Raw genomic sequence first — 21,961 nt, 5'->3', positions numbered from 1 at the left:
GGGAAAGAGGACATCCCTGGCGCGTTCCTCTGGAAAGCGAAAAACTTGAGGACGTACAACCATTAACTAATACCCGCGCGGAGGGACCGCTATACAGGGCCGAAATCCATCCACAAAATGTGTCCCCGAAACCCATCTTACGGAGCACTTTCCCCATGTATAACCACTCAACGCGGTCAAAAGCTTTTTCGGAGTCCAGCGAGAGGAGGTAAGCCTCCAACTCTCGTCTGGACACTTCGTACATCAAGCCCAATGTTTCCTGATATTATCCGATCCCTGGCGTCCAGGAACAAAACCTACCTGATCTCCATGCACCAAAGTTGGGAGAAACCTAGACAATTTATTCGCCAGAAGTTTAGCTAAAATTTTCACATCAATATTTAAAAGGGAGATGGGTCTATAAGATTGACAAACCGAAGGGTCTTTCCCTTCCTTGGGAATGACCACAATAAGAGCAGACATCATGGAGGTGGGGAGGCAGCCCGAATCCAGCACACCATTATACACCATAGCTAGAAACGGAGCTAAAGTGGATCGATACGTCTTAAAAAAACGGACAGTAAACCCATCATCCCCTGGAGCGGTATCAGTCTTCAAAGAAGCAATAGCAGCAGTCACCTCCTGATGGGAGATGGGAAGCTCAAGAGAGGCAGCGCTCTCTCGTGAAAGACCCGGGAGTGGAAGCGAATTACAAAACCGGTCCACATCGGAGCCATCACACCTATACTCTGTAGCTTAAAGCTTTTCATAGTACTCCTTAAACTGCTCTGCAATATGGTCATCCCCCAACCATTTTTCCCCTAACTGATCAATAATGAGATTGACTTGCCTACTTTTGCGAAGTTCCTGCAACCTCCAGGCTAGAATCTTGTCAGCCTTTTCCCCCTTCTCCATTTAGCGTTGGTTCAGAAATGCCAGCTTTTTCTCTCTGCCCAAAAAGGAGTGCAGACGGTTTCGCTCTAGGTTTTTGTAGGCGTTCGCGCTGAACAGGATTCATATGCGATCTCAACTTACCCCCCGGTTGGATAGCAAGAATTTGTTCCCTCAATTTGAGCTCCTCTCTAGCCCGGGCCTTCTTTCTCCTTGCCCCCATTTCTATTAAAACACCTCTGATAGTAGCCTTAAACGTGTCCCACACGCCTCTAATATCAACATCACTAGTATCATTTAAACGGAAATAGTCACTGATAGAGGCTAGAAGAGATTGACGCAACTCCTTATCCAATAACAGAGTGTCATTGCATATCCATCGCGATGCTCTATGGGCAATCATGGGGACCCCCAAATTGACTCTAACAAGATCATGGTCGGACCATGGGATCGTCTCCACCCTGAAATCTGTAATGTATTCCCGAACTGAGGAATCCACCAGCACATAGTCAATCCTAGAAAAGGACTGATGTACAGAAGAATAATAAGTGTAGAGAGGGTCTAAGTTACTATCAGCTGGATGAGCATCGACCAAGCCCAGTTCCTCGTTAACCCGGCAGAAAGTATCCGCTAACTTCTGTTGAGATCTAAGATCTGGACAAGGGTTGGCCGATTTCCTGTCCCTATCTGGGGATAATACCATGTTAAAATCTCCCCCGACTATTATCGTTCCCTCTGCAAATTCCCTGATCTTCCGCCCCAACCCCAGCCAAAAAACGTCTTGGGCCTCATTCGGGGCATAGACCCCCACAAACGTAAACAGGCGACCCTTCACCTCCCCCTTAACCATAATAAAGCACCCCTCAGGATCCGCCTTGTGTGTTTTGGAAGAAAAATGTGCATCGGGAGAAACCAAGAGAATAACCCCTCGCTTCTTTGTGTCATATGATGCTCGGAACAGATACTGAATAGCTTTGGAGTTAAGGACAGGTTCCCTCCCCTTAATCCGGTGAGACTCTTGAACAAAGAAAAACTGCAGTTTGAGCCTGACAAACTCCCTCAGAATCAATGACCTCTTTTTTGGAGAGTTCAACCCTCGCCCGTTTCGGGACCCCACCGATAAAGGATGGACAGGCTCACCCGTGAGAGCGTCAAAGTGCTCCAATCACCTCCTGCTGGAAGCCGATGTACATGCCTAGCTCAAAAACCTCTGTGCACAACATCTTAACAAAGATAAACGTGTTGAACCCCACAACCTCAGTAGCTCGAACACCTCCCCCTCCCTCCCAACCTACCCCTCCACCCCCCAACCTTTGAGCACCTGAAAGGCTGCGACATCTCCTTGTCGAGCCTTCAGGCCACCTTGGATCGCCTCCACCAGGGTGAAAAACCTCAAAAAACAACTCGTCTTATTCAGAGCCTCTGGCTTCAGAAAAAGGGAAAAAGAGAAATAAAAACAAATAAAAAAGGGGAGTCCAAACAAAAAGTCAAACCAGGTTAACCAAATCAGATTCATGTTTCAAACCTGGACCTTCATTAAGAACCTCGTGCTAGGAATAAGTACACACAAAAACAACAAGAACTCCCAATTCAGGTCCCCGATAGTCCTGGAGAGGGTGGTGTAATTTTTCTGTACTTCCTGTGTCCCCGGACACGCCGCTGCCCCAAGAAACCCAAGGATTCTTTACGAGGACTCTCGCTGGGCCCCTCATCAACCGCATCCCGTTCCGTGCGAGGGTCGCTCAACAATTCACTCATCGCCTTCCAGATGTCAGCTTCTGATATAAGAGCGTACTTTTCACCATCGAACTCAAAAGAAAGCGAGAATGGGTGCCCCCACCTAAATCGCACTCCTTTAACCTGCAACTACTTCGTCAGGGGACCACAAAGTCTCTGACGTGCCAGCGTAAATGCCGACAGATCTTGGTATATGGATATCTTGGCACCTTTCCAGTCAATCGGACCTGCCCTGCGGGCCAGCTCAAGGATTTTAGATTTCTCAACTAAGTAGTGAAACTTTACAAGGATAGAACGAGGTTCCCCCCTGCGACCTCTGGCCCTGTGTGCTCTATCGATGGTAGGGACGTCAGTATTTTCACCCCCAAACAAAGAGCTTATTATTTCCTTGACCTTTTGCCTAATGTCTGCCTGCATCTCCCCCTCCTGTTCCGGAAGCCCAAGAAATCTAAGATTGGAGCGCCGCTCCCGATTTTCCAAGTCATCCAATTTAAGCATGATCTTTTCCTCCCTTCTCTCCAGATCTACTAGTCGCAGGTCAAATTGTGTCTCAAAGAGGTCAGCGGAGGATTGGTTGGCCTCTAGAGCTTGGACGCGGTCCTCCACATCATCGACTTTCTTATCTAGAGAATCCAGCCTCTTACTTATATCCGCGTGAAAGCCACGAATCTCCTCCAGCAAGGCAACCATATTACGACTCATATCTGAAGTTTCCATTGCCTCCGGCTGGTTTGCCTCATGCATGGCGAGAGCCTTCTCTTGAGGGGCGATCGTCGGAATCTCTGCAACGCCTGTACCCCAAGCATTCACTTCCAGGAAAGCCACCAAACTGATAGACATTAGCTCCCAAGGCTCTTAATGGATGCAATACAGAGCTCAGTCACTCACCCTCTCCACTCCAAGCTTCACTGCTCACCTCCGGCCATGCGCCCTATAGAGCCTCCCATGCAGATCCACATAGGGTCCCCCTTAGCTCGCTACCACTCATTTGAGGGCTCAGGCCAAACAGTTGGATGCGAATAATAAGAGGATCAAGGAGGAGAGCCAGATTCCCCCAATAGCGGGCTACAGGGAGCAGTCCAAATATAGCACTCACAGCCAAGAAGGAGACTCAGCGGGACCGTTCAAACCCCCCGAATAATAGCATTCCAGTGAAGGGTAGGGGCTTAGGGAGAAGCACAGTTATAAGCACCACGCCAATGAGAATAGGCGTCTCGTGGCACCCCTAGAACCGAGAAGGTAAGCTTCCAGTATTGAGTGAGCCGGACCGCTCTTCAAAGAGCAGAACCCTACAGTTAAATGCTCGGGCACTCCATAGAATTCATGGGGGAATCTCTATAACGACAGATTCCGGGCAGTGACCAGATGAACTCAATCCTCCTAAACAACTTATCACGCCTGCTCCTGGGGCCGCACGTCTCCAGCCGCTGCCTCCCCCCGCCAAGTGAAGGGCTCGCCTCCGCAGGTGTTGGGTCCCAGAACCCTAAAGCACACAATCTGTCGGTGATATCCCAGAGGTCCTCTCGCTAAAGCCTGCCTGCTTTATGTAACGCAATGCGGGGGTCTTCCAGCAGACTGGGAAAGATTGCGGCATACTACGGGGAGCTCCCGCCCCTCCCCCACCGCCCGTCAGACCGGGTCTGTGCGGTCCTCACAACGGAGACGCTCACCTGGCTCTGAGCGTCTCCCAACGTGCAGCAGCAACCTCCAAAGTCCCGGAACCGAAGAAAGCAGACACTCTGGTTATCTTCTCTCAGACGAGGACCGCACCGAAGAGCACCAGGGCACTCCGCAGAACACAGAGGAGGGGGGGGAGGGAGGGCCCCCGCATAAACCAAGTCCGGGCAATGTCCAGCAGCACTCAAGCCTCTCGAGCGTCCCCCCTCAGCGGCCTGCGGTTCCGCCCGTCCTCAGCAGCACCAACAACTCCACCCCCTCCGGGTCCAGGCCACGCTCTCGCCGAATGACAGTCAATCCCCAGCCGTACAGTCTGCCTCTGGCAGCCTGGAGGTCCTCTTCCAGCTGCCCGTCACAGCGCCGGGCTGGGGCCTTCACATAAGCCACAGAAGAGCCCGGCCGACAGCAGGCCTCCGCCCCTCCCCCGCCGCAAGGCAGCCTAGGTCCGCGCGGCCCTCACAGCGGGGACGTTCACCAGGTTGCGATCTTCGTGGTTCCAGCACCAATCGGTTCCGGATTTGCGATCCGCCAAGTCCTGACACCTTCAGACGTCTCCAGGGGGGGTTAGGGCCAGGCTGCAAAAAGACTGGGGGGGGCTCTTAGCTCAAAATACAGCGCCCTGGGGAGGAGATCGGCTGAGAAGCGTCAGCACATCTCAGCGCCCCCTGGTGGCTCTGGAAATCAATTTTGACCTGGTCTATCCTTGATTCCAAGGATAAGCGAAGGACTGCTATCGTTGCAAGAACCTGGTTCTCTTAGGGGTCTTATGGGGTTGTGGGTACCGTTGTTGGTTTGTGTTCTCTGCCTGCCTGGCGTTGCAGCTATTACCCTGTACCATAAATGATTGCATTGTCATAGATTTGTTCTTGTTTTTGGTGGGCGATATTGTGGTGATGTTTCATGAGCAATCTTGGGTACACTGCGTCTTGTCACAAAGCCACAGAAACTTTGATGTAATTACAGCGTGTCTCCTGGCACAACCCCGCTGAGCACCTCTGTAGTGGCACAGATTGAGGTGTCCCAGTTTATTAGCAGTTAGCGGCAGGCGGGTTTCCAGGTGGGTGCTGTACTAGGATATAGGCAATAGGATTCCTCAGGTTAGTGCCTGCTCTCCAGGGAGTCGGAGAGTTACGTGCAAATTGCTAGCTCAGTGGTGGGCTTTGTGGCATCTTGTCTCTGGATGTGCAGGTGTTCCGCACTCAGTTTTACGTTGGTCTCTGTGCCCAATGTAGTTGCCCTTGCCTCTGGCAGTCTGCTTTGGGTAGGTGTGAGTGCCAACAGTCTGAAGCCGGTCGGGTTTACAGCCGCAATAATCAGATTCCTATTATATTTGTCCCTAGTAGCAGAGAGGTGGCATGGTTCGACTCTGTGGGTGCAATGGTGGACGGTGGTAGCAGCCAGCCAGGAAAGGGGAAAGAAGAGAGATGGGGGAGATCCACTTGGGCCTCCCTCGCCCAGTTGCAAGACGTGTTTCGCCGAAGACTGGTGTCCGTGTTGGGGCTACGCATGTTTGTGCGCGTGTTTGTGCGCAAGTTATGGGTCCTGGGATACTGCAGCGGCAAGAGGCACATACCTCATGGTGAGGAGCTGTGGGTCTGGGGTTAGGCAGTGGAAATGGTGCCTCGAGTAGTTCACAGTCATGGGCTATCGGGCGTTACTTCAGCTGGCTCCTGTGGAGAAGCCCAGGCGGCGCTTCACGTAGGCAGTGCCCCATCAGGTGCCGCATGTACTGTGATCAGCTCTGCCAGGTAGGGTCACATGTCCTGGGCCGTACACCTCATTACTTGTGAGGGCCAATGACGGGTCGCATCATCGTTGTCGAGGTGGCAATCAGGGTATGCTGTGTAGACACGCGTCCACCGGACCACAGGGTGAGCTGGATCCATGCAGGTGGCCCGAGCCTGCAGTATTTAGAGGCTTCGTTGTTGTTTTCTTCCCCCAGCTGCAGCCGCCATCTTGGTGCGCAGGGGGACTTGGGTTCCTTCCTAATTTATTCCGCTTCTCGGTTCCGATTTCTTCCAGGATAAGGTTTGTTAGACAGTGTCACTTTGCCCCGCTTAGGTACGTATTTCGATGCTGAATCCTGTTATCTTGGCTGCCATTTTAAGGATCGGATCAGGATCTCGGTGGGAGCTCCACGCAGCTTGGTCCTACGATATTGGCTTAGGCCACTCCCCGTCTGACTTGTTCCCACTAAAATGTACTACGTTGCCTTCACCCCTGAACTCGGGGGATCTCACTGGCCTTCTGACTTCATAAATTACTTGGCATTTGTGGTATGCCACTAGCTTAATGCACATTGTTGCTCACAACCTCAGGACTTAATTCCCAGCTTCATAGGTCGGCTAGGATTCACAAGTCCCAAAGGGGGCAGGTGGCCTGTTTCAAAATGTTATTTTTTTCTCCAAATGAATATATTTTTTTCACAAATGTACCCATCTTCCCTGATCAAGCCATTTTCCATGATTTGTTGAACGAGTTATCTGATTTTGTGTGAACATTTGGGACAGTTCAAATGTGGATGAATTGATCATCTCGGAACTGTCTTGATGGATAATTTATGGGGAGCAAGCTGCCCGAGCCATGGAGGGGCAAGTGGGTGGGCATAGCCTCAGCGTGGGGGATGCCCTGCCAATCCCAAATCGGCATTAATATGCAAAAACCCAGCAACACATTTTCTCAATGCATGGACACCTTTCAGCACCCACATTGCAGGGGGTAGTCATGTGATTGTTGGTGCTATCAGGCTGCTGTTCTCCACTCCCTCTGGCCATTAGCACCTCATTCACCTTCCATGGCTCTGAAACCTTAAATAGGGTATTAACAGGGTGCTAGTTGGCTACTAAAGAAGCAGGTTTGCAAGCAGCTCCCACTGTGTCCCTCAGCCATACTTTGCGCACTAAGATCACTGCTCTGCCGCCTTCAACTCTAGCGTTGGTTTGTAGACTAAGATCATCTGCTTCACCGCTGTCTGTGTCTTCCCCAATGATTTATCTAGTATTGAGGCAGTGTGTCCCAAAGGATGTATTGTTGTCTGCCACGGCTGCTGTCGACAACTATGTTCGGATCATATCAGTTGATCCTATAATACATTATGTGGTCACTGTAGTAGATCCAGTTTGTGCATTCACGTTAGCACCACTTGTTTGGAATGTATATCTTTCCGTGCCTTCTTTAAGAAGATAGCTCAGTATGTTTACTAGTTGTTGCAGAGATATGTTTTAATATGGCCTTTCACAGTACCCAGTCATCTCTCTGAGGTTGATATTTGTGCATATAACCAATGTTGATATTAACACTTGCTGTGCAAGAAAACCCCTAACCTGCAAAAAAATGGTACAGGTTAATTTACCATCCCTAATGAAGAGCAAAATGCATTTGACAGAGAGGTGATCTGGTACTCCAATTAGGACAGTGGAACAAACCTGCTCAGGCTCATTCGCCGGTTTGACTTGGAATGATACTCTGATCCTGGAAGGATCATCTTAATTGATTGCACAGTAATGGACTGTCTTCTGTGAAAAGGCTAGCTTTCTCTTATTCTTGTGGCATTCTTTAGCCCTTTGCCTGCTCTTTGTTTCACTTAGGCCATTTGAGTAGCAGGGGTCTTTGACAGGTCAGAGCTGGCAGAATGTCAAATACCTCTGGGACTTCATTGACCCAAATGCTTGTTTCCTTCTAGAATTGCAAATTATCAACTCACGAGTAGAAATCTGCAAGTTTTTGTCAAATAAGCACTACAAACAGGTGAACTCATCACACATTTTCTTTTGTTGGGTGCATTTAAACCGTCAAACTATACAACGGTTGTACCTTGCTGTGTGACCAGAACTGGGGAACAATGTAGTCAGGTGCCAAAATAGTGTTCTAGGCTTACATTCCAGATTTACCAAAGGGGGTGATCCTGAGCAACACATTTATTCACATAGGGAGTTATTTTATATTAAGTACTAGGTCCATGCAGGGGTCTCCAACGTTAGCACTTATGTGCTGTTGGGCCCCATGCATGCAGTTTTCTACTTTTGCAAGACAGTGTGCAAACGTAAAGAGTAAAAGAAGGCACAATTACCTTTACTCTTTATTTTTACACTCCATCTTGTAAAAAAGTAAACGCTGCCATCAAATTGTACTTTTCAGAGAGCATTTGTTAATGGATTCCTATGAAATCTTCCTGCTTTTTAGTAGGTGCTAACTAGAGGTGCATTTCATAGGAGAACATCTGTTTTAGGCCTGCATGTAAAACTCATGCAGGCATAAGGTGGTGTTCTTCCAAGATGGGGTAGAAAGCGCAGTGGAGATCAAAACTCTGCTTGGTGCCCCCCCTACATCTTGAAAGATTATACAAATGGTCTGGAGTGCCAAGTCGAGGCATACAAGCATTACACCTGGCTTTTACAGTCCCTAAATATTTACAAATTCAGTTACTTTGAGTAATATACTTCTCAGGGTGAGCTCTTCAAACAAACCACACTCCTAGTTTAGCTTGCTCTACTGTTTCTTCATGTGTTATCTTATTGACAATTCAAACAGTCATTTGGTTCGCGGCTAACTCATGGCAACACCACTTGAAAACAATGGCACTCTTCTAATCTCTATCTTCGAATATGTGCACCTTCATCATAACTTATAGCCTGTATCTACTGTTGATTAAATGGTAAGTGTATCCTCCTCTGTGCTTCCAATCTGACTCCTATATCTGTGCTTGAGCACTTGCACATTCTGTATGACAGTTGATCTTAGTTCTGTCTCTATGCTGGGGTATGTTTAAATGTTTTAAATGTCTTCTGATCTGTGTCCTGCATGTATGACACATGTGGTATACCTTCCTTGTGGCTGGCAGTCCTGTACCTATATTAGAACACAAATACCCTCACTGTGGACAGCTAATGCTGCCCTTGAAATGCCACGTGTTCATTATTCTCATTCGAGCGCTGCTAAAGGGACTTGGGAGACTTTAAGAGATATCCCATGCTTATTTCGATTTCTGCCAGCGGGAGATATACATCTATGGGTTGTGATTGGTATGGGGAGTAAACACTGATTCTTTGATTCCTTTATATTTTGGTTTGACATAACCGCAAATGTGTCTGGGTCCCAAAACACCTCAAACTGGCCTTGTGCAAACAGGAGGTTTTTTCCCTTCTTTTTGTGTCCATACAGCATTTTGTGGTCCATGGCCACCAGTTGGGCAAGGGTTGAAGGAAGGGGGAAAGGGTAGTGGCACTGCTCTCCATTCTTCCTATAACAATGGATCCTGTGTTGATTGGAACCTGAAAACTGTGTACAAGGAGACAACTCTGGAAACCTGGAGGTACGCCCCTGCTCAGATGCCCAATCTGTGCTCTAATCCTTCCACCCAAAGAGAACATGGATTTGTTTTATTTGCCATCATAATAAAACAAGTTCAGGTTCCTCGATACATAATCTCAAAGGGAGAGGTCTTGCATCTCCTGTTGGTGGTGCTGGTAAGACAAAAATAGTAAGGGAGCCTCACCACTTTTTTTTTCCTCGGTTGTTGCAAAAACCAGTGACGGCCCTGGATCATCCTCTACATCGCAGACATAGATTCATGATCTAAGGTGGGGAAATGGAAAATGAAGGAAGCTTATAGCCTTTTTGTATCTTCGAATTGCCACCTGAAAGATGAGTGGGCCAATTTTAGAGCTTAGAACCTTTCATGTGCTAAGGAGAACTCTACTCTAGTTGCATTTGTTCCTGCGTCTCTGTAATTGTTTATATTATGCTGTAATTGTACTGTGCATTCTTGTGTACCTTGTAGTCTACCATGCACTATTTTGTTGTTTGCATCTGTGGGCTCACCATTACTGTAAATGTCCAAGTACTTTAGAAAGGTTCTAAAAAATGTGATTTGTACAGGAAATCTCTGCAAGTATTCTACCTGAACTTTTAGGGTAATCGGTCTACACAGATTGTGAATTGTTTTCTGCTACAAACCAAGCAAAGTGCCATTCACTGAAGGATGTCATGTTAGTAGTGAAAGTACAAGGGACATTTACTACTTTGGCAAGACATGAAAAGTTGCTTGTCTATAACTTTATAATACATTTTTGGAGGTATTAGAATATCAGGGCTGATGGTATAGTCAGCAGTGTAGACCCTCACAATATATAGTCTTCAGCCACCTTATCAAAATGACATACCTGAAATATTTACGTCATTACGGACATACAGGTAATGTGTTCTGATAACTAACTTTAGGTTTCCAAATTGAAGCGAAGCACCTATGGGGACATTTTGTACAAATGCAAATTGGTTGCTCTTGCAGCATGTTGTGGAAAGGATACTTTGAACTGTCAGTTAATCAGGGCAAGTTGCGGAAAAGACTCTAAATGCTAGTGCCCATTAATACAAACGTCATGGAAGTGTTGGTAAAAGGTAAGTATAACGTTTTGTCCCTGAAATCGGGTTCAAAGCAAACGGTTGGTGTGCCACTGTAACAATGCTGAACATTTCTGGACAAAGAGATTACATAGGGTCAAGTTAAGGATGGCACTTGTTCATATATGAACAATTAAGGGGTTTCATATCTCTTCTTTCACCCTGGGCTCACAGGGAGGGAAAAGCAGCGCAGAGGAGGGAAGCTGAAATCGGTATCCCTTCCTTACTACTGAGAGCGCCCCAGGACCATTTGTGATCTTTTTTTAAGGGTGACCTGAGGCCTCGGACAGGAAAAGGATGTTGCATGGATTCAGGGAGATCAATTAACCTTATTTCATGGATACAGTCATGCTCACATTTCATCACTGATACCCTGTGTTGTGTGTTGAAAGGTTCATACAAATCTATGGAAAAGATACAAGTTAGTGTCTGTAATGAGCTAAGGCAATCTAATACGTAAGTATTTGATCACTCCATGCAGGATCAGGTAGACCTGAATGACAGAAATTGACAAACTTATTGTCATGTGCTCCAATCAAGAGTGAGGGCAGTTTTGAATAATCAAATTCAAGAAAAAACAGTAGCACTCTACATTGATTATTAGAGCAGACAACCACAGCCTACAGCCAGCCAACTACCAGCCTGTTTACAGAAGGATATATTGTACTTGGTTTTGTTGCAATGTTGTATTACTTGTTGGAAAGCGTATCCGAATTTCATAGGCCTCAGTCAGATACTTCAGACGATGTGCAAGAAGTTCAATCTGTTTAGACTTGGTGAGGTAGAAGATAAGCCCTTGTTTGATGATTATTTCCCTTTAGTAAGCAGGGATTTTAGAGTTCCCCTGCTTGAATGCCACAGTGGAGATTGAGGGAAGAGCTTTAATGTTCGCAATTACAGGTTATATGTTACTATGGAGATATTGGGCCTCATTACAAGTGCTGAAATACCACCAAACGGGTGTACCGTTGGCGCCATTTGGTCCAGCAGAATTACCACTGGATTACAAATGGTGGAAGGTGGTGTTAGTCTCCATTTATTAGAGTCCAAATGACAGCATGGGGATTTCAGTGGAATTACTGCTGGTGGCAATTCTGCTGATTTGGCTGTTTTTTGGCAGGGGGCAGAGGAATTGCCTCCAGGGTTCTGCTGGAAGGTTTTCCTCCTCCTTACCCTATAGTTCGATGGTGCAGTAATGCAGTGGCAACTCAGTTACCACTATTTTGGGTCACTCTGTTGAGCTCGTAATGAGGCCCATTGGTATTTGCTGCTAATGTTTGTAAGAGGTAAAAATGCTAGACAAGTTTGATGTGTTTATCATGAAAAATAATTTCATGAGAAGGAAGAATATCTTCACTATCTCGACAGTTCAGTTAGTGTTCAAGAACAAATGTTTCTCCAGCATTTGGATATTTCATAGATTCACATGCTGGAATATTGCCCGTCATCAGATTAGGAATCTTGGTTAATATAAAATAATGTTATGTAAATGTTTCCCTAAAGGATAAAAGCAATAAAGATTGCCATTATGCCTGAAAGGCACACACTTGTGTAGTGTCTCCACTTCCTTTGGTCCTTTATGACCCTAACCAATGAGGTAGAAAAAGAGGTGAGGTGAACTAACAATCTTCAAAATACTTAGATTGACACAATATGTATTTCCAGATATCCAAACGCTTCAGGTGCAATTGGGTGAAGTACCCTGGCCCAGGGGAACACAGGAGAGATTCTGACAAAGAAAAGCCATGGATTGAATGAGTACAGGATCTAAGGGATCCAAAGTGACCTCCATGGTGGGCTGCCAAGGTGGGCTTTATTCCTTTGGTGCTGGTCTAACCCCTTCCTCAGTATTGGAAAACTCTTCCTGGAAGATATCATCTGGGAGTTCCTCCATTTTCCTGAAAGGGGATACGTTTCCGGGTGTTCCTGATGTTGCTGTGCTTTTGCTGTGCTTTTCTCCTGTCTACCTGTCGTGGACGGTTGACCCTGCAATGTAGACTTTGTTTCTACTGTAGATTGTGATTTTCCCATTGCCGGGATGTTCGTGGACAAACTCAACGTACTGGATTTCATGGACTGAGCCTACGTCGATGGTGTTCCGGGGAACGGATCCATGGAGGACGACTTTGTAGACGAGCAGTGTTTCGTCATGGATGAATACTGTTTTACCATCGAGGACGAAGCGTTGGACGTGGCCGAAGAAATGTAATAGTCACAGGAGACGAACAACCCTCAGTGGACAACATTGCTGTTGACTGCCCGCCTTACTTCAGCGACACACAGCTGTCGTTGACTGTGTAGAGGAGATACTTGTTGAAGGTGGTCCCTCCGACGACCGTTACAATGACAAAGGCTTAAGGAGAGGTTCCATACCTTTGACTGAATTTTACTTCAGGATGATGGCTCTTATGACTCTATAACCCTTTTAAGGGCACGAGAGTGCCCTTGTCGTTGTTCTTCTTGCTCTTAGGGGGTGGAGATCCTCCCCTTTGTACTGAAGCTCTTCTCTTTGAAGCGTGCTTCTCTGTATTCTTGTGAGAAGAGTTAGTGGCTGTCTTGGATGATTCAGTATTCTTGTGAGAAGAGTTAGGGGCTGTCTTGGATAATTCCTCATCTGATGATTGTTGTTTGCTTTCGAGATGAAGCAGGAGCCTCCTGTGTCTGTCCTGCAAGGTTTTCTGTGAGAAAAACTTTCAGATTTGACAGGCTCACGAAGGGGGTACAAGCAGTAGATACAGTTCTCATGTGGGTCCCTCGCAAAGATTGCCTTCTTGTGGGACCTACTGCAGTCTTTAAACAGAGATGTTTTCTCTTTTGTTGATTCTTCTGACTTCCTCTGCCACAAGGTGCCTCAAGAAAACTTTTCACTTGACGATTTAACAGCAAAAATGAGTCTCCTGAGCTTAGGAAACTCTGTGGGTAACTGACACCCTTCTGATTGAAATACTCCACAATACGACTGAATTTGTGAAGATTTGTGAAGAAAATGTTATGTTAGAAAACAGATTAAAGCTTGGAGAGCTTAAGAGGATTCCCCTTATCTAACCGACTGTGGTGAAAACTCTGAAGATGGCTGCCTGGGGTGGAGCTTAAGCCCTGCCACCTTGTTGGTTAGGGTTATAAAGGACCAAAGGAGTTGGAGGGACTACACAAGTGAGTGCCTTTCAATCACAATGGAAATCTGTATTGATTTTTTCCTGTAGGGAATACATATATCTATAACATTTTAAATTACTGAGGATTCCCAGTCTGAGGATGGAGAATATTCAAGCTTGTTAAACTATGAAAGATACCAATGCTGGAGACATACAGCTATGGGTAAGTAACAAAGGCATCCCTCAAATAAATACGAATAAATGTGAAATAATTAAATATTTTACTGTGAAGCCCAAAATGTAACATTTTTAGTTTTTCTTTAAACCAATTTCCCTGCATATATATGCAGGGGGAGACCCCTGCAGCCCCCCATCCCAAACCCCCCCAACATTTATTATCACCCCAACCCATCCCCCCACACATATATGCAGCAAAATGCGGTTTTAAAAATTCAATATTTTGGGCTTCACAGTGATTGTCTGTGCAGTAATGGAGTGATACCATAAATACGAAGAGACCAGCTATTAGTATAGTATATTGTAGGGAACGGGAAAGCTAATTAATTCATGTGAAATTTCTGAATAGCCCTTTATTTGAAAGGTCATAGATCTGGGTCCATTGTATCTATTTTTGACTCTGATACGAGGACAAATGCAAGTTGTTGCCTTTCCTAATGCTTAAACAACTTGAAGCTCCAAACATTTGATAAAACCTTTTTGTACAAAACTGCACAATGTTAAATGTTAAAAGGGCTTTGCACATAAGAAAGGTCAACATGGCACAGGTAGAGAATTGGTGCATGTGAAACATGGCTTGAATAACTTTGAGTGGAAGACCAGTGAAAGTATTGTATTTGGGATGTGGAAATGTGGTAGGCAGGGCAAGGGCCAGAAGTATAGTTGATTCATGATTAAACCCAAGCAATGTTTTATATACAGTTAAAGATGGTTTCACAGTGGTTGTTAGAGGTTCACTGTAATTATATGGAATTATTATTTTTTACTTACAAAATAGTTTGATGGACCCCTTGTTCTTATTTGAAATGTGACAAAATCTTAAATGTAATGAATAAATGTAAGGATGCAGGTATGTGATATTCTATATGATCAATAAAAACCTACCTTTAATCGATGGCCACCCATTTTAAATGCAACGCACCATTTGGGATAAGCAATATATACCTACGTTTTACACTCTGGTTGTCACCATTTTTAATGAATGTTACCTTTATCTATTTTAGCTGTTCAATGACCTATACAAAAATAATGCCAACCGCTCTGAAAATACAGAACGAAAGCACATTCAGAACTACTTCCTTGAGATGGTAACAGTGGAGGGAGTATATGACTACTTGATGTATGTTGGTAAGGAATTCATTTCTGCTTACTATGTGACAATAATGACAGAGTGACATACTATAACATGCAATTTGTTATTCTGGATAATATCACACCATCATGGGTGTTCTACTCTGTTTCTCCTAGCAGTGAGTTGTGAAATGGGTAGTGGTTAAATGAGCATGGTAATGGTAGTTCCATTTCCACCATCACATACTTAGACATACTGGCCTATCTGCTTTGCCTCCCCATCCTTTGCTAAGATTGCCATTCACACTTGAAACCTAATAGTTAGGAAAGCACTTGCATCTTTTTATTGTTCTGGCTGGTTTCAACACATTTATTGATGACATCAGCAACGTGTCCACACACTTGATTATTGTTGAATGCGATATTGGCCACATCTCCTGGCTCCCTGCTTCTGACCAATGTACAAAAGTACATAGAGATGTGGTGTGGTGGAAAGAGAAATGTGAATAAACATGGTTAGGGAGGAAAGAGGACTATGAGGGTGTGTGCAGTGTGGTGGTGATATGGAGGAACTAGGGATGCATACACTGGGCCGAGGAAGTAAGAGGAAGAACGCAATGAGGTGCAGACTGAGTGTGAAGGACATCAACGTAAGGAGCATATCATTTGTGAACGGGCTAGGGTGCAGAGAATGAAGAGACACAGACAGAAACCATAGTCTCATTCACAAGTGTGTAGAAGGATGATGGATGGTGGGATGTGGAGAAGTCAGGAAAGGCACAGGTCAGCTAGATGTGCAACAGGCAAAGAGGAGGGAATGTTCTTCTGGGTCCCTCCTTGCCACTCCTTCTCATTAACTTGAGCAATACAGGTGGGAAATGAATAGTGGGATGTTGCTCTTACTAGGTGTGGTGTGCAAGCCGTGACAAATGGGCAGTTGGGAAACTGCAGATGCTGGCATGGTAGAAACCCATACGCCCTGAACCACTTATTATACCGGCTCGCTGTCCTCACCAAGAAGAGAGCTCATATCCAAGTCTGCATCTCTGCGGCATCTAACAACTCGGCTGAACTCTTCAAAATCTGCAAGGAACTGGCCAATCCTGCCGCAGTCTCTACCTCTCCTGTCCCTTCCCAGGCCCCCTGCACGGCATTGGCCTCTCACTTCATTTCTAAAACTCAGGACATCCTGTCCTCACTCTCCTCTCACCCTCTCCCGCTATTCCCTGCTCTTCCTCTGGCCCTTCTGCCGCCACCCCTCCTCCCTCCTTCTCTACCTTTCCCCTTTTCTCTCCAGACAAGGTTTCTAGACAAGTCTGAGCTATGAAAGTCTCGTCGAAACAGGTTCACCCCTGTTCCTCCAAAACTATTAAGGATCACATCGACTCCCTAGCGGATTTTTGCAATCACTCCTTCGCCACTGGAGTCTTCCCTCCCCCCTGAAGCACTCCCTTGTGCATCCTCTTATCAAGAAACCCTCTGCCGATCCGTCCTGCCCGGCTAGCCGTCGCCCAATCTCCATAACTCCCTTCCTGTGCAAGCTCCTCGAGAAATTGGCCATCTCCCAACTCAATCGCCACACTGAAGCTGTTGGTTGTCTTCATGACCATCAGTCTGGCTTCAGAGCTGCCAGAAGCACGGAAACTGCTCTCCTGAACATTCGTGAAGACCTGCTCTCCAACCTCGACTCTAACAACCCTTGTGTTCTTATCCTACTTGATCTCTCTTCTGTCTTTGACCCTGTCAATCATGCCATCCTTCTCAACCGTCTCCGTGACAACCTGGGTATCACCGGTCTGGCTGTCGCGTGGCTGACTTCTTTCCTCTCTGACCGACCCTCCCTGGTCCAACTTGGGTCCTTCATCTCTGACATCTTTTTCTCTACCTGTGGTGTCCCCCAGGGATCTAACCTCTCTTCCTGGCTGTTCAACTAATACCTGGCACTCCTTGCCCACCTCATCGCCACTCTCTGTCCCAACTTTCAGTGCTATGCTGATGACGCCCAGCTTATTTTCAGGCTATCCTCAGCCTCCTCCTCTCCTTACCTCATCTCTGACTGTCTGTCTGCCATCCAGGATTGGTGTGCTGCCAACAACCTCTGCCTTAATGCCAGTAAAACTGAGATTGTACTCATCGGCACACCCACTCCCTCCTTCCCTGCAGCTCTCTGGCCGGCCTCCCTTGGCCCTCCTCCCACTCCCACCTGCAAGGCAAAAAACCTTGGGGTCATCTTCAACTCTACACTCTCCTTCTCCCCTCACGTCTCGGGCGTCTCTAAGAGGTCACACTACCAGCTGCACCTCCTTAGAGGTATTCTTCCTTTCTTATCCTTCCCCCAGAAGCTCACTGTCTCCAGAGCCCTGGTCCTCTTCAGCTGGACTACTGTAACAGCCTCTATCTAAATCTTCCTGCCTCCACTCTCCGCCCTCTGCAACTTATCCAGAACACAACTGCGAGACTTGTCCTTGGCCTCAAGCCCAGGGATCGTATCTCTCCCGGACTGAAATCTCTGCACTGGCTCCCAGTGGCTGCGATGATTAAATTCAAAACCCTCTGCATTGTACACAAGGCCTTCTGGGGTCTAGGGCCGAAATACCTTCAACTCTCTCTTCCTAAATACCTTCCTTCTCAAGCTCTTCGCTCATCTGCCTCCAACTCCCTCAGGGTCAGTCGCTTCTCCAAGCAACGAGTTGGTGGCAGATCACTCTCTTCGGCAGGGGCCTCTCTCTGGAACAGCCTTCCTGCCTCCCTGAAACTCGAGGAGAACCACCTCCGGTTCCGGAAACACCTCAAAACCTTCCTCTTTGCTTCTGCTTTCTCTCCTCCCCTCCCTTGCTGAACTCCTGACTGAAATTGCACTGGTTCCCTGGCTACCCTTCTGATCTCTGGCCCAGGCCCTGTCAACTGCCCACCTGCACTGCCTCCCTGGCAACCCCTGCACTTGGGGGACTGTTTTTCTGTATCCCTTCAGTCCCCTTTCCAGCACTTTGTCCGCACTTCCTTGAACTTGGCTGTTGTTTATTATTTATCTTATTTATTCCACTTCCATGTACTGCACTTTCCCCTCTCCCTTTTCCGCCTTGCACTCTTCCTTTTTTCCCCCCTTCCCATGCACTTGCGCGATCTGAATGACACCTGGCATAGTAAGATCGTTGTCTGTCCTCCCTTTGACCCCCCCCGCCTCGTCGCGCCTTGAAACACTTGTGTATAGGCGCGTTATAAATGCCATATCATATATCATATCATATCATATTACAGTAGGATAATACCAGTCATTAGTTGTCAAGCCACAGCACGGAACATTCTTTAAATCAGTAGCCAATTTGAACTTCTGTTTTTTTTATTCTTGCAAGCATGTTGTCCATATTGAAACGGCATTAGAAAAAAATGTTTTAATTTCTCTCCTAAGTTCCATCCTTTCCAGATGTTGTAAAGCTGTAATGGACTTTGCCATTCAAGGATTTTCTTAAGTTTTAAGTTCCTAGCAGCTAAAAGAAATTAAGACCATAAGAAAATGCATGACATAAAATGTATAAGCTAATACGAGGACAATATAAAATATCACTTGGGTCGTATTATTTTTTTCAGTGTTCAACCTCCATGGCCACTGGAAACATGAGTTTGTGCAAGTATTACACCGGGCTTGTGACAGATTTCTAAAAGGTTCACATTTAATCTGTTCAAGTTTCCGCTGGGCTACCAAATATTATCAGATAAAGCTAGGAGGTCTTCTTTTCATAGTCATGCAGCTACAGAGGTATGTGTGTTTTAATCCACAGCTGTCTTATACCACACTAGCAGACTGCCATCCACTCACACTTCCCTGTGACCTCTGTCACAAAGAGGGACAGGGGAACAGAATACCCAGAGACCAGACTTTGGAGTTCTCTTATAGCTTTATTTACGCACAAAGGAGGTTGACAGGAGGTTTCATTTAGGGAATCAAAAAAATCGAAAGCCCTCTTAGCAACCAGAGAGAAAACTGCAAAGTAAAATAGTACTTTGCTACACAGTCTTCCACCTAAGGTTCTATGATGCGACAGTCTGCAGGCCCGGACAACCAGACTGTAAGGATCACAAGGATGGTTGAGAGAACTATTGTGGAAACTCATTGTTTCCTTACCCAACAGAAGGGAGTTTTTCTATAATGAAAACAAAGGGGTAGAATGGACCAAGCAATATGGTGTATTGTTGCTTTGTATTGACCAGTGGTCCGGTGTCCGTAGGTTTAAGCCCAGTCCTATAAAGTAAGATTCCCCAGCCCCCTCGGAACATTGACAGCAAAGTCACACAGCGTATCAAGCAGTTAGTGTCCCTGAATGTTTCTTGCTGTCTTGGTGGATCTGGTTAGGTCTTGGTGCCTTAACTGCATCGCCTCCTCGTACAGTTGTAAGGCCTCTAGTGGTCGTTGGACCCCATGTGGGTGTCCAGTCATTTGGTCGAATTAAAACTGGTCGACGCAATTTGGTCGGAAACCAAATGGTCGAATTTTTGTTTTAATTATATATTTATTTTTCGGGTTTTCGTTTTTAAAAAAAAGGGTTTTTTTAGAAAAAAAGGGAGTTTGGGGGGGGGGGGTGGACCCCCCCCCCAAAAAAATGGAGTGAAAATCAAAAAAAAAAAATTCGACCATTTGGTTTTCGACCAAATTGGTTCGACCATTTGTCTGGTCGACCAATTTTTTTCGACCAAATGTCTGGTAACCCCCCATGTGTCCAGTGTGAAAGGGGCATGGACATGTATAGTTCTCACTCTTGCTCTAAGGCTCTCCTTGGTTTGGCTGCCTTGCCTGGTAAATCCGGATAGAAATCCATCCTACATAGGTACAGTAATTCTGGATAGGATTTTCTCTCAACCTCCCTGTCGCACCTTGTCAGCTTTAGGGTCTTGGGGTAGTGCTGATTCACTGCTCCTTGCCACCGTAGTCTGGGCCCCACCCTGACTTTCTGGTTTCGCTGGTCCTAGGTACGCAGCACTCACTGCTCAGCCAACCATAGGAAGATATATCGACTTTGATTCGCTTCAGCAGCCTCAAGGGGATTTAGCACCCAGGCTCATTTTAGCAACCTTTTAAGCACTCTTGGAAGCTTCTCTTTCCAGATGCTATACAGGCCATTTGCACTGGCACACTGTGGTTCCATGGAGCTGCTTCCCTCTTGGTCTCTGGCTCTGCACCAAGGGGGGACCCTCTTGGTTTTCACACTCAGGCTCTTGTTTTCCTTTTGCCTTCAATCCTGCTCCTGCTTTGCTTGTTCCTCCATCACTCCTTGATCCAACTCGTACTCTTCCTCCTAGGCTCTTGTGCCAGTATTGGGATGACTAGGGGATCTTCCATTTATCAATTCCTGGTGTTGCATCATGAAGCAAGTTGCTCCCTGTGGACCACAGTGTTCGCAAGTCCCCCTTTTTTGTTGTGGCCACAGTGACTTTGTCACACTCCTCAGATGTTTACTGTCATTGAAACAGGGATTATATATATAAAATACACCAGCAAAGTTACTGCGGGTTTATTTTATAATGGCTTGAAAAAACCCTTCAACCTGAAATGTGAAAGTTAAATAAGCCATTTCAGCTAAGGCCCATGCAATAGTGATACCAGAAGTTCACCTTCAGTTCAGAGCCACATGCGCTAATATAATACACATTTTTGAAAAGATCACAGTCTCCAAGTAGTTCTTAAATATGGGAACCTGGATTCTCAATTGGTGGTTTCTGATGCATGGTTTCTATAATACCGTAATGACTTGTGTCATGGTCTTTCACTGAAGAATTCTTGATTCATGACTACTTAAATTGATCCTTTCAGTATTTAAACGGAGGTTACCAAATCTTTTACGAATAGCCCGTTCTGGATTCATTAACTGCTGCTTCTGTTATCTAACATTACTGTTCTGCGTTGTCTGTCTATCTCCTAGCGCTTCCATATCTACGGGCTCCGTCCCAGCACTTTATAAAGAAATACATTAAAAAAAATGTATAGCAGTGATTCTGTTCACTGCGCTTTGGTAATAGGTTCCCCAAAAGAAGCATACAGTATCCTCTTGTACTCTGAAACCTGTTGTAAAGCAACACTTTTTTGGCATTTGTTTATAAGATGTTCTACTGTGAATAGAAAAACAACATATTCTGCTCTTGCATATAACCATGGTTTGTAACATGTCTTGCACAGACTCTAAATACAAATGCAAAATTGTTTAGGCGCCTCATCCTGCATAATGTAAAGCTCTATTCCAATTTGCAGGTCGAGTTGTGTTCCAGATACCAGACTGGTTGCATCATCTTTTGATGGGGGGTAGGATCCTTTTCAAGAATACACTGGAGATGTATACAGACTGTTACCTCGAGGATAAGCTAGAACAGCTGGTACAAGAGCACCGTTTGGTATCACTCATTACCCTTCTTAGAGGTTAGTGTATTCTTGGATAATTTCAAAAATGTTAATGTTTTGTGAAATCTTTGGTCATGTGAGTGCAGTGATTGTGTATATTTATGGTTATTTGTGATACCTCTTAAATGTTTGATTGTTATATCAAATAATGTTATTAATTAATATAGTGTTATGTTAATAATTATGATTAGTGACCTCTGGCAATATGTATGTGTTAGGAAAGATTCCTCTTTCCAATGGATTATGTCCTCCTGCGTATTCCTCATCTTTGATATACTTCAATATCCTGCTTGCAGCTCGTAATTTTTTTTCCCAGTAGAGGGCGCTGTGCATCGTCGACCTTGTGTCCTTCAAGGGCATCCGTCCTTGTGTGATGTCATACACTGGTATAAAAGGCACGCACCGCACCTGTTGCCTCAGTTCTCTTTTTCCACGCATAGCTTAAAACAGTTCTTCGCCTCGGTGTGTTGAAAGAAACTACATAGTT

The 21,961-nt window shown here is 45.8% G+C and overlaps 1 protein-coding gene across 13 annotated transcripts in view; it reads left to right on the top strand.

Annotated features, from left to right (window-relative positions):
- Positions 1–21,961, top strand: part of SNX14 (sorting nexin 14) — a 2,214,134-nt gene that overhangs the window by 2,008,996 nt on the left and 183,177 nt on the right. For all 13 annotated transcript variants that reach the window (XM_069606348.1, XM_069606351.1, XM_069606342.1 and 10 more), the window contains 2 exons: positions 15,020–15,143; positions 21,328–21,492. In XM_069606348.1, the coding sequence (XP_069462449.1) occupies positions 15,020–15,143; positions 21,328–21,492 (289 nt within the window). The remainder of the gene's footprint in view (positions 1–15,019; positions 15,144–21,327; positions 21,493–21,961) is intronic.

Source organism: Ambystoma mexicanum, chromosome 4p (assembly GCF_040938575.1).
Source record: "Ambystoma mexicanum isolate Mex_15411 chromosome 4p, UKY_AmexF1_1, whole genome shotgun sequence".
NCBI classification, from domain to species: domain Eukaryota; kingdom Metazoa; phylum Chordata; class Amphibia; order Caudata; family Ambystomatidae; genus Ambystoma; species Ambystoma mexicanum.
The sequence above is the reverse complement of the archived record's forward strand: the minus strand, read 5'-3'. Positions and strand labels throughout refer to the sequence as shown.